General features: G+C 43.5%; 1 protein-coding gene across 1 annotated transcript in view; it reads right to left on the bottom strand.

The window, feature by feature from the left end:
- ATRNL1 (attractin like 1) overlaps positions 1-13,652 on the bottom strand; it is a 981,827-nt gene that overhangs the window by 782,122 nt on the left and 186,053 nt on the right. Inside the window, exon 13 of the mRNA XM_054982776.1 lies at positions 1,337-1,455. Within this exon, the coding sequence (XP_054838751.1) occupies positions 1,337-1,455 (119 nt within the window). The remainder of the gene's footprint in view (positions 1-1,336; positions 1,456-13,652) is intronic.

Raw genomic sequence — 13,652 nt, 5'->3', positions numbered from 1 at the left:
ACGGTGATATTACCTACAATAGAGGAATGTTAAGTTTGGTTAAGTTTGTAGAGAGAGCCAAATTTACTTCATTGATTAGGGAAAAGACATTATCTAAATTCATTGATATCTTGAAAGTCCTTATAGACTTTTTGCGCAAAACAGAAAAAAATGAACTGATTATTTGTGCTTTTGAAGATTAAGAGGCAAAAAAAAATTACAGGGAAAGGAGATGTATTTTGCTTTTGGTAATCTTAGAGTAAGTATGCAGCAAAATTCATGTGGGGGGGGGGGGGAGAACGGCCACAAAAATCTTGAGAATGAAACACCACTAACTAATTTCGAATCCAAATACCCAATCATGAAAACACTTCATTCAAGAGCCACAAAATTTAAAAAATAACAAAAAAATTCAAAATGCACACAGCTACTAGCAACTGGGGTATGGGCAAATGGAATTCCACAATGCTGCAGCATCACTTCAGTTTATGTTACTGAAAGCAATGTCAAAGCATTGTGGTATGCTCTAGGATTCCCCCAAAACTCTGTGGAAAAAGCTGTAAAGTTTCAGGAAAATCCTAGAGCATTCCATGATGTGGTAATGTCACTTCCAGTTATGCAACAAGAAGTGACATCACAGGGTGCTGTTTTGCCCCCTCCCACATTTTTCCCACCTTTCTATCAAGTTGCAATGAGGGACTGAAGCAGAGATCAAGAGGCTGCTCACCAAAGTGGACAACCTGGCCTCTTTATCTGTATTGTAAACAGTTATGTCATGAGCTTTTTCGGTGGTCAGGCCACTAGAATTGCCTAACAGAGTAGGCCTTTACTTGCTGTATTCATAAGTATGCCTTTACTTGCTGTATTAATGAAAGCACTTAAAAGAGTTTTATTTCAGTGAGCATTTGGTGGAGGGTAAATGGTTTTGGAAGACTTGGTTGAATTTTTAATTAGTGTATTTTTAATCTGTGCACAGTTTTTATTGTTTTAAATTGACTCTTTTGTGTCCTTGAAACCTGTGGTTGCATTGTTAAACACTACCTAAATAAAAGCTTTCAAAAAACCAGATTCTGTGGAAGAACGCTGCTGAGAACTTCAGATAGTTATGACACTCACATAAATTAAATTGTTTATTTGCTTTGGGGAGGATTTGGAATATAAGGTCCTTCTATGAGTTTCTTTATTTTTCTTTCCAGTAATATTAAAAGTCCTAGCAATTAATTCAAGATACAACGATTTAATATGTATTTCAAACATATGATAATATTGTGACATTTATGTTCAAAGGCACTGAAGAGCAAGCTAATGGTTACAAAACAGTGTTGTTAATAAAGCAACCTCACAGTCAAGTACTCACCACACTGCAGTTGCTGTTTGCTGAAATGCACTTCTTGTCATCACACCACTGACAGCCATTTGTATTGGCAGTACAGCTGGCACAGTCTGCATATCTGTAACATCTGTCATCTGCTGCAGCTATAATACAAACGAAAGATAAAGCGAAGCATCAAGATGAGAGACAAAGGATGTCACACTTCTTAATTCGCACATTTTTAACAGCTGTTGGAAATGATACCCAGAGCTTACTCATTTTAAACATGACCTTCATTTCAAGATTCAAGTTGCTCAACATGTTCTGTACATTTTATTTACACTCTTCACTGTGTGGTTGCAATACCTTTCTCAAAACGTTCCTAAGCTTCATAGCTGCCAAATTCCACAGGGGTGCCTGTATTAATCTGCTGCAGCCAAAATAATAAAAAGATTCTTGTTGCATGTTAATGAATCTATTGCAGTATAAGCTTTTGTAAGTTAGAGTTCACATCATCAGCTGCTAAAAACCTTTCTTGAAATAATACATAAAATGTCAATGCCCAATACTGGGATACTACAACTTCCCCATGGTTTGAAAGGATTCCTTGGGGGAAGGGAATGTGGGAAATATGTATGATTCTTGTGTCCACAGATTACAGGATCTAATCTAATATTTGTAAATATCTATTTGGCATAAGAAACAAGAATGAAATCTGCCTGATCTGACAGTTCTGGTGAAATGGCTGAAAAACAACAAATTGAAATTAAACCCAGACAAGACCGAAGTGATGCTTGTTGGGGAGTCAGATTTTCTGAAAGACATTGTACTCCCCACTTTCGATGGAGTTTGACTCGGTTAAGAGCCTAGGGGGATATACTGGATCCAGCACCACTACTAGAAAAACAAGTTAAGACAGCTGGAAAAAATACTTTCTACTATCTCACCCTAGCCTGGAAGATGGCTTATCTTGACACAGCCGACCTGGCCACCTGGATCCATGCTATGGTAAAATCAAAACTTGACTATTGTAATGCACTATATATTGGTCTTCCATCTAAGTTAACTAGGAGGCTCCAATTGGTGCAAAATGCTGCAGCTCGACTGTTAGCAGGTGCAAGCAGGAGCATGAACATCACTCCCATTCTGCAGTTACTCCATTGGCTACCTATCAGCTACCGTGCTCAATTCAAGGTACTGGTTATTGCATACAAAGCTCTTCATGGCCTTGGACCAACATACCTACGGGACTGCCTCCCTCCTTATGTCCGTCCATGGCAGCTTTGCTCATCCGAACAGGGTCTCTTGCAGATGCCAGCCTGCACGTGGGCAAAATCAACTGCAGCCCATACATGGGCCTTCTCTGTGGTGGCCCCTACCCTATGGAACAGCCTGCCTGAGGAGAGCTCCCATGCTCTTGGCTTTCCGCAAACAATGCATAACAATGCATAACAATGCATTCAAAAAGGCTTTTTTACTCAGATAGGAGGATGGTATTGTAGGGAGGGGGTCTCGGATGTTTCGCCAATGAGTTGGGAACCATGGGCTCCACCATTATGTTGCTTTACATATTAACTGTTGCCTTGAATATGTACTCGTATATACTGCTTGCACTTCATGTTGTCTAATGTCAATCCTAGAATGGATTATATTCTGTTTCAGCAATCCTTCAACCCTGTATTGGATCCTTGCTAATGCTATGTCTCTGTAAACTTGTATTCATCTACCCTATGACACTGTTTATGGAAATGTCCTTGACACTATATGGAAATGCCTACCCTTGTCCTTGCTACTGATTGGACTGATCTCACACTATGTAATCTGCCTTGAGTCTCAGTGAGAAATGCGGACTATAAATAAATAAATACATCTTTTCTGTAACATAGTTATGTATCCAAGAAACATGCAATGGCCCTTGAATTTCTGGTTGATCTTGGATTATATTTATTTGTTAAACAATAAAAGTATTCAAGGAGTTGAGAATGGCATACATCCTAGATTATTTGTACGTTTTAGCTTCATCTCATTTTAAAATTTCTGACCATACACTTTGTGTTCGTAACACACGCGCTAGGGTTGCCAGGTCTCCAAACCCTCCCATCATGGGAGGTGAACCCGGCACTCACCTTTCCTTGACTCCTTGAGCAGTGCATGCTCCAAAAGCAGTGCAATGACATCATTTCCAGGAAGTGATGTCATCGTACAAACCCAGGAGCACGTGTTCACTTTGCAGTGGGCTGATTTTGGACCCAAACAGGCCCAATTTGGCACTGTTTGGGGCCCAAATTGCCCACTGCAAAGTGTAGGAGCACTCTCAGGGCGGGGTGATGACATCACTCCTGGGAGTGACAATGTTGCACCGCTCCGGGAGTACGCTCAGGAAGCCTGTTCCTCCACCTTTCCCCTTTGCCGGCCAGAGACCTGGGATCCCTCGTGCAGACAGATGCAAAGCCATGCTTATGATCATTCTCTTTTATGTGCACTCATTTCACAATCCAAGTTCCATCAATGGAAGAGTGAGAAAGAGATAATTTTACCCAATTATTCCTCCTTCTCTGAGCCTTGCCAGGAGTCCACTGATAGCAGGGAATCTCCAGATGATTCTGGCCTCTGCCCACTGATCACCAGCTGTACAGAAGGAAGATACAGGCCCAGGAAATGGGCCCATGCAGGAGACGGCAGGCCTGGTTAATGACATCACTTCCAGCATGACCTGGATGCGATGGCATCACTTCAGAGAAGATTCTTTAACAACTGGCCCAAAACATAGCAAAAACACACTAGAAGAAAGGTGCATACCCACTGCCCCTCCACCCTTCCCTTGCGGTTGGCAGGGAGACCTGGCAACCTTACTACAACCCCAGCTTTCACTGTTTATTTGTCCACATGGGTGCTGCAATCCTAGGCATCTTTCTGGGCCAAAAAGAGTACTAGAGAAGAGGGAAGAAGGAGGTAAAAATCCCTGCACTGAGCTCTGATAGATACAACCTCTCATTTTTATGCACCATTTCAGTATTACCCTGCAAACTGAAAACACTCTTTAGTGGTTTTCACTCAGAACATTCAGTTTCTAACATATACATCACTTAACCTTTTTCACAGATTTCTTCTATCATCTTTCTCTCTGTGGTGATTTTATCTATACCCAACTATCTTTCTCTTGAATCAAATACTTCTTCAGTGACTTCATTACTAATATGTTTTGCTCAAAATGATTATCAGTTGAGCACAGGTTTGTTTGTTTAAGCCAGTGACCATAACAAAAGTATAAAATGAAAGCCAAAAGAAAAACTATAGCAGCAACCAATATGAGGTGTGAATCCTATTCTAAAGACCACAGAATCTTGTAAATGCATTAAGGAACAATCCAGGTGACAGTCAAGAAAATTAATGTAATTCTGGCACATTTTAAATCAAGCAAAGACAAAAGAAATCATTATTTGCATGACACACTATTATTACCAAATAGGTAATCTACCTTTTGAAATAAGGGCAATATGCATAAGTTCTTTCAGCAACAAGAATTATTTTTCTAGCCATCACCATAATAGGAGACAAATAAATAATGCTGCAAATCTTAAATTATTACAGATTCACAAACATAAATTTTACATTATATATTTTGGTATCTTCACTTAAAAACTAAAGTGGTAAATAAGTTAAATCTAAGAGGAATAGATGAACTATGTGGTACATAGCTAGTGAATCAGAAAAACTGTTTCCAAGTTGATACTTAAACTAGGCCCACCTGCAGCCAGTATGGTGTAATGAGTAATGTAAGAGTAGAACCAGCTAAACCCATGTTCAGCCATCACTCTGCCATTAGGCTCATTTGGTGAACTTGGACTAGTCACTTTCTCTTTACCTAATCTATTGCACAAGGCTGGTATGTTGAATAAATATCCAATAGCAATCATGGAATTTGTCAGCATGGCCAAATCTTTCTGAAAATAAAGTTTGTAATCCTTTTTAAAATACTGATTTCAATTGACAGCCCAAGAACAGTGAAAAGTACACAATTGGACCATCTGCTCCAAATTCCACTACCATGATGTACCAGTCTATAAACTAAATAGACTCTATTCTAGTAAACATTTTTTGGATGACTATCAAGCATAAAAAACTTTATTCGATAATTAAATTTTACAGTTAATATGATGGACTGAGTTTTCAGAAATACTGCAGGTGTGGACTAAGGAATGCCAAGAACAACAGAAAAAAATGATGTTCTCAAATGACGCAAGGTCTATGGATGCAAAATCTCCCAAACGCCTGCTCCATAAAGACCATAAATACAATTTAGATTTAAATCTCTTTCAGTGCAATTATGACAGACAGGCAAAAGTAATCAAGGAGCAGACTAGGCACAATGCCAGCATATCTCCAAAATACACTGGCATAAGCTGGAGTCGCACTGACACCACCCTGCAGCAGCCAACCACCAGCGGTCCACTGATATAAACCTGGCACTGGCACAGTAAGTGGCCAGGTGGCATGGTGGTAATTAGCTCCCTAAGCAGCTCCAGGATCAGACCTCCCCCTCCCCAAATAGTTATGCCACCCAAAATCATAGTGTAGCCCACTGGTGCCCATGCTGGCTACTGACTACAACCCCCCTCCCCCCAGCTGCCATGCCCTCACTGTCCCACATCCCTTAGAATGCAAACAACTGCCAAACTCATCACCCATTGGGCCCCTCTGCAGCACCCATTCACTTCGAGCCAATGGCATCATCCAGTGGCCAATATAATTCCCATTCTGCGTGACGACAGACCAGTTTAGGGAGCATGGCATAGGGTTACATTCATCAGCACTGTGGCCATGGGACTTAGCATCTCGGACTGTGAGGGCAGTTCACTAACACACACTCGTGGGCATGAGGCACACCACTAGAAACCATTACTCACTGACTCTGAAGATCTGCTCCCCCCCCCCCCCGCCCAGGATATGGCAATCTGTAATCACAGGGCCCACTCTGTTTGCCTCTACAGGCATGCTGACCCACTGGAGCCAAAGCAACAACAAGCCAGCTGGACCATCTACCCTGGCCTAGTGGTCACATCATGAACTACAAAGAAAGAAGGCAAGGTAGATCAGAGAGTAGATCACTGCCCTGGACCAGACTGCATAGACAGAAATGTCTACCCTGAAGAGTTGGAATGATATTTCGGCCCAGGTTGAAAATGTGTGCATGTCTTCATGGCCCCGAGTTCATGTACAAGCACGTGTTGATGTAGGGTCTGCCAAGTGCTAAAGCCATCATGTGGGCAGCTGCTTTATCAAGGGGCTTTTTTGCACACTCGACTTATTCCTGATTTTCTTAGCAGTCAATCCCCAAGCATTGGAATCAGTTTGGGCGTGGTTCTACTGTGCATCTGCCCTCCCTTTGCATTTTTACAGTTGTAGAGTTGGTGTATTTTGTTCAGCGAGTGTGCTGCCATCATCAGAGTCATCATTAGTGACATTATAGCATGGCTCCTTTTTAATTTGTTGCATGTGGTTATCTCATATAAGGGCTGGATATTTTTTAAAAAGAGATAGAAAATGAACAAATGGGGAAGTCTTTGCCTGGGGAAGCCTAAAAGGAGAACAGCTCCACTGCCTATACCTGAGTCTCCCCCACCCCAAACTGGAGAGCCCTGCCCAGGTTGACCCAGAGCTAGGAGGCTTAGGCTGACAGTGGTGGTACAAGCTGACCTATGTTGGGACAGAGCCTGGAGTAGTAGTGGCAATGTGTTTTTCAAACTGTGTTGCTTTTCTAGTGCCACAGTGCCCCCCTTCCCCTGAGTCACCAGGTTTTTTGCAATTTTTTTTAAAAAACATCAATTTCATATCAACAGATTGACCTAACATTGTAATAAAAGGTACAGCAGGTTCTCTGAATTCCCAACTTTCAGTTTTTAACAAAAAGTAAGTCTCTAACCCCTTCCCTTGCGGAGATAAAAGGAAGAAGACATCTCCACAACAGATGAGGCTAGAAACTTACTTTTTTTAATGTGAAAGCTGGGAATTCAGAGAACCTGCTATACCTTTTATTAAAACAGTAGATCGATCAATTGATCTGGTATTGACAATTTTTAAAAGAGATCAAAACTGGGAAGGACGCAAGTAAGGTGGAGGGGGACTGGTTCAACAATAATGAATGTCCAATAATCGAAAAGCGGATCAGAGGTGGGTGAGAATGGGCAGGACAGACAAAACTGAAAGAAATATTATGCAAGAGTCAAAAATCAACTCAAAATCAGCTACTAGAAAAAGATTGAGGTGAGGGTCTCAAAAGAACCAGAAAAAAAACAGGGGGGGCAACTAAAGCAAAAACTAAAGACAAAAATGCATGTAGAGATCAGGGGATAAATCAAAGCTGTATGGGGCCAGAACCAATGGGAAAAACTGTGAGGAAAACCCAATGAAAGGTGGGTATGTGGCTTCCATGGCCAAGATGCACTCCTAGGGAGGGGAGGGGCAGGCAGTCCCCTTTTGGTGCATTCACACCTGTCTTTCTCTGCCACAGCCAAGGCATTTGGTGAGGATGCCACTGAAGGGCCATCAGGTACCAGGTCCAAAAAGGGAACGGTGCTGCCAACCATCTCAGAGATCACAGCCCCAGCCACAGAACAAGTACATCAAAGCCATTACATGCCCCTCAACTGTCCCACCTGAGCACTCCATCAAGCCCTGGAGATCCACACACTCCAACAATCCTACAGTGGCGAGTGGGAGTGTGCAGAACAAAAAAACGAGCCCAAAATACACCTGGAAATCACTGTTTCATTTTTTAAAGCAGCTCCCAAACACCGAGCCAAATCTGGGAAACTAAATAGTAATGAGTGCCTCCCACCCAAAGGTTTGCGTGATTTTATTTAAATTCATACCTTGCAGCAGCAGACAAGCACTGGACTCACCTCACAGGGCAGCATCTTGTTTTCCTGAATGACATTCACCAATTGTATCCCAAGGAGTCTCCCAGATGGTGCAACCCACCATTTGGGAGAACCTACCAAGATACAAGGTGAACTACTGACTGTCAGATCACCACATGCTCTGTTACTACAGAACATTACTCATTGTTCTTGTATCTCTCTGGATCACTTTGCAGGCAGCCATCCAAACAGAAGAAAGGTCATGAAGGATGCCATTCACACTACGGTGCCAACCATCTGCTGAACCCACAACATGACCAACAGGTACAATGACCAATATGTATCTATCCGCTCTGATGTAAGATTGTCAACTGTGTCATTTTAGCCTAGCTCTTATACCCACTGAGTGACAGGTAACTGTTTGATCAGCACAGTTAGCATGGACATGCAGTGACTGGGACAGTTCTATCTTTGTTATTCGTAACTACAACTTGAAAAAGCACAGAAGTACTCTTAGAACAAAAGGGTTGGCTATCCCATTCACATGACTTGCTTTTGATATTCCTAATGCTGATCAATAAATGTGTAGATTGCTACAGCTGCATTCCTGTTTAACAGGGAGTTGACAGATTAGGCTCAGTTTCTGCCCTCTGCTTGTTACCAACCTCAGCTGTCTTCAGCTTGCAGTGCACACTGGGAAGGGGCTGAGAAGGTGGTCCAATATGCCTACAGCAAGGGGGAGGGAAAAGTTCTTCAGACTGCATTCTTTTCCAAATCATTGCGTGCATCTGATAAGTCATGCAGTTTCTGTGGTGGGTGGGGGGGAAGATGGAAATGCACAAAAATTGCTTGGGAAAATGGGAGAAGGTGGTAGTAATAAAAGCCCTGAGCACAGCAGGTAGATGTAGATGTTGTCCGCAGGCTTGCTGTCCAAAATAATGAATGGGAGTGTATAGGGCAGCCAGACCCCACAGATTGTGTAAAATGGAAAAAATCCCAACTATGCTAAGGACTCCAAGCAGACTCCCTCTACCCCACCCCCATGGGTAACCACCACATGGTATTTGAACCAGGGGCCTTAAGTATGTGCTTTCTTATTGAGTCTATGTCTTTCTCTCTCCTGCTATACATGGCTGGTGTTGATGGCAGAACTACAGGGAGATGCCCTACACTGTATCTTGTTCCTGTGTGCCCAGCTGCGTAATTGAGAGAAAATGGTTCGTGTGTGTGAATTGTGGATTCTAGCCCATCATGTTCACACTTTTACATGCAGATTAGTGGTCTGCTGCAGGCCAGAAGGTGAGCATTACATTCTTACCAGTATCCCTCTTAGTAGAATTTGAACCTATGTCTCCTATTTTGCATGTGGCTGTGTGATGGACTGCACTTTTTAAAATCTTAGAAGTGATATACAAACAGCTGAAGGACTGTGAAGAGTTAACAGAAACAGTGAGCCTTGAGTGATAGGCAACTCCCAGGAATCTGTCTTGAGTAGCATGAGCTGAACAGAGAAAGAATTCTGCACTGGATGCCGGGGAGAGGGGAGTCTGATTTCAGAGTTTTTAAAGCTTTTCACAGTTACTTAAATCTTTATGTTGAGAGGCTTTTGTTCCAGTGATTTCCCAAACATTCTAGTATACTTTCTTTGAGTATTCTTTTACTCTTTCTGTTTTTCAGGGGGCTGGTACCCTCTTTCCATTAACCAAACCCTTCTTTTGAAACACCAGTTTTTGTCTTGAGTTTTTAATTGACTCTTAAGGTCTCCAAAGGCAGTTTCTGATCACACCAGACCAGGGATCTCTTCTCTCTTCAGAGCTAACTCCCTGCTTGACTGGATAGGGAAATTCTCCTCACACTAGAAGATTGTCCCCTTTCTTTGGCCTGAATGGGAGTTTTCATCTACTTCCCAAACTTCCTTGGCAACTCCCCCCCCCGCCCGCTTTAGTCTGAAACATAAGCTCTTAAGTCTGTGCATGTGCTGATTTACCTCAGAGTTATCTAAATGGAGTTAATCAGAATTTTTCAACCACTGAATTCATATGACCTTTCCCCTCTATGTTAAATAAAATATTTTGTTATTTTTGAATTTTAAAATGCCTCTAGTGCCATTTAAGTTGTTTAAAATGGGGGGGGGGGTGTCACAGGCTGCCTTTCCCCAATTAGTGTTTTGTGGGGCAGATAGAATCACCTTCTGTGATGATACAATTTTTTTCCCCCTCTTCGCTGACCAAATGTCTGTGTTTTCCTTGCCCCCCAACCCAGGACCTGAACCCTTGCTGGGAAAGGGCTTGGAAGTTCTAGTGGTGTTGCCTTTGCTGAGTGACATACAGATGCATGAGATGTTCTCACTGCATCTTTCCTTCCCTGTGAACATAAATGGCAAAAGGGAAGTTGGTTGCAGGAAGGGATTCAAACTCACATTTAGAAAGCTACCTGGAGTATGCTCATCCCAGGGCTCCTTCCAGTCATACTATAGTATTCCAGGAGAGGTTGCTGTGTTTCATTTCTTCCACCCCTTGAAATGTTCAGTATATGGGCAGCAGTGCCATGCTACCAGGAAGACGTGAGCAGATCAGCACACCCCAGTAGACTGCGTCCATCTGTTTGTCATGAGAGCTGGCACACAGCAATAGGGTGATCAAAAAATCTGGCCCTCCCGGCCAGCAGACACGGCTGCTAGGGCCAGGGGGAACCTTTGCTCCTCCAGAAGGGGAAAGTGATAGGGCCCAATCCCCAGCCATCCAGGCACTCAGGGAAGGAGCGGAGCTTGGTGCCTTAAAAGGCAGCTCCGCCCCCGGCTCAGCAGTTGTTGCCTTGAGCTTGGCCCACCTGCCTTGTAGTAGTGCAAATTTAACGTTCCTGGTTGCCAGAGCACGGTAGGAATTTTTCCCCTTTCACCCAACTGGCTATCTGGGAGAGGTGTTTTTTGGCCTAACTTGCACTGAGTTCATGGGTCGTGGTGGTAATTGGCTTATAGGTGGAGCCACAAATAGGTCTGTCACTAGCAGGATAGAGTTTGGGAAAAGTCAGCAGACCGGTGAGCACCCCTGGCACATCCACACTGGTGGGGAATTGGGGTCTGTCAGGATCGGTTGTCAGGCTTTATGGTGCCAGTTGTGAGGGCAGACTGCGTGGTGGGGAACCCCTGGACAAGTTGGTCCTCCCCTCAGGCTTCACTGCTTGAGGCAGATGGAGCCTTAAGGGGAGGAACCATTTCTCCTGGTCGGCCAGGTCCCAACTAGAGATGGGCACAATCCAAAAAAAATTAACGATCCAGCTGATCGTGGATCGGCGCCAGTGACGATCCCAAATTAATGATCCACAGTGATCATCTCCCGTTCCCGAGCTGTGGATCGTGGATCGTGGAGGCCAAAGCGGGCCGCGCTGCTATTCCCAGCTATGTGGGAAGGTGGGTGGTGGTGGCGGCCGCTGGGCCTGGTGGGCACAGGGAGGCGGCGACGAGCCGCCTCCCCTCAGGTCCCATTCAGCAACACAGGAGGTCTGTGTTTGGCCGTCAGAGCTGCCTATCAGGGTTTGCAGGGATGAGATTGGAGTGCCTATGGCTACAGAACACCCCCTTCCCCCTCCCTCCCCTGGGTGTCTTCTCCTAACTTGTGACTGCTTTGCTGCTCCGTGGTTGGAAGGAAGCCCTGCTGATCAAGAAAAGCTGGGCTTCTATTCGGGTTTCCAGGGTGACAGAAGGAGGGCAAACAGAGCTCAGGCTTTCCCCTGGCTCCGTTGCCAGGGGAATAGATTGCTGGCGCCTGAGTGTCTGGATCCCCGATCCGAGCCCAAACGCAATGATCCAGGCCTCTCCTGATCACTGGATCGTTGGCCATGGATGATCATGATCCGCCGGGTCATGATCGCGCGATCGCCATTATTGTGGGTTTTTTTCTATCGTAATGCGGATCGTGCCCATCTCTAGTCCCAACAATGCACATGGACGGCTCACACCTGGGGCAGCAAGGCTCGCCTAGACAGATCAAGGCAGAGGTCTTGGGGTGACCCCAGGGCTTGACCTATACTGCTAGTTAGGCCCTTGCCATGTTAGCGTTAATCTTGTTGTCAAATAAAATGGTCCATTTGTACTCCAACCTCATGCCTGCATCTTTATTCTGACTGGGGGAGCAACTTTATGTTGGTAAAAAACCTCAAGTCTTGGGATCTGTAAGCATAACATTTAAATGAAATTTAGAAAACAAATCCACTGGTGTCAATAAAGAATAAACCTGTCAAAGTAGACATACAGAAATTCAACTGATCACTTTTATTCACTTATTGTGGGTGTTTTCTGGATATTTGATCTGCAAGGATTGGATCTGCTTTGGGCCTCTACAATTCTGCACTTGAGGAGGTCAAATCCAAGTGATGTATTTATTTTTTCTACACTAGAAAAATGCTCCATTTCTGTTGTGGGCTTTTTGGGGAATGTATCAGTTTTGTTAGCTGAAGTGCCAAAAAAGAATGGACTAAAAAGTACAGGAAGCACAGAGGGGAACTATAAAATATAAGTCAGATTCAGGGCTCTCTGCAGATTTTTTGTGCTAACCATATTGCAAAGGCTAGCCAGTTGCAAAGGTTTTTTTTTAAGGCAACTTTGCCTTAAAAAAAAAATCAGGGGGGAAATGGACTCATTGCTGTTCAACCAATAAAACAACAACAATAACAATAACAATAACAATAACAATAACAATAACAATAACAACAAAATTCGATTTATATAACTTAATGCCAAACTCAGAGCAGTTTATAAAGTGTGCTATTATTATCCTCACAACAATCACCTGTGAGGAGAATGGGACTGAGAGAACTTTAAGAAAGCTGTGACTGACCCAAGGTCACCCAGCTGGCTTCCAGCAGAGGAGTGGGGAATCAAATCTGATTCTCCAACTCAGAGTCCTGCTGCTCTTAACCGCTACACCAGGGGGCATGGGGATAAAAGGAAGGGCAAAAGTCAGGGCCACGGCTAGGGCCAGGCGTCCCACTGAAGAAAGCAGTATGCACTACAATAAATGATTTCACTTGGCTAGAAAAAAAAAAACATTGGGGTATGTGTGCAGGGAGAAACGCTGCAGAAAAGCCAGGGAAAGATCGATTCTGTGGCAGATGCTGCCCTGTCCCATACCACAAAAAAGTCTTGGGAGCAGTTTGGAGACTGAATCAAGTTATTTTGACTGTGAGTACAGAACTCTGGAGATAAATTGATGCAGCGTGGGGCCAGAACCCATGAAAAAGCCCTGTGTGGAAAACACCTAGGATATTTCTATGCAGCCTCTTTAGATTCCTACTTGAGGTGGCTCACAATTAAAACAATGTTACAACAATATTACAAACAAGCCATTGAACAACATAAAAAATCCATAAAACAGAAGTGGACTATTTAAAAAACTGATAACATAGAACTCCTAATTAATCACTATCATTGTCTAATTCCAGAAGACATATTTGAATATTTTACCAAGGGAAACCATGGTGTGGTCAGGAGACAGAATAAAATC

This window comes from Eublepharis macularius, chromosome 6 (assembly GCF_028583425.1).
Source record: "Eublepharis macularius isolate TG4126 chromosome 6, MPM_Emac_v1.0, whole genome shotgun sequence".
Lineage (NCBI taxonomy): Eukaryota > Metazoa > Chordata > Lepidosauria > Squamata > Eublepharidae > Eublepharis > Eublepharis macularius.
The sequence above is the reverse complement of the archived record's forward strand: the minus strand, read 5'-3'. Positions and strand labels throughout refer to the sequence as shown.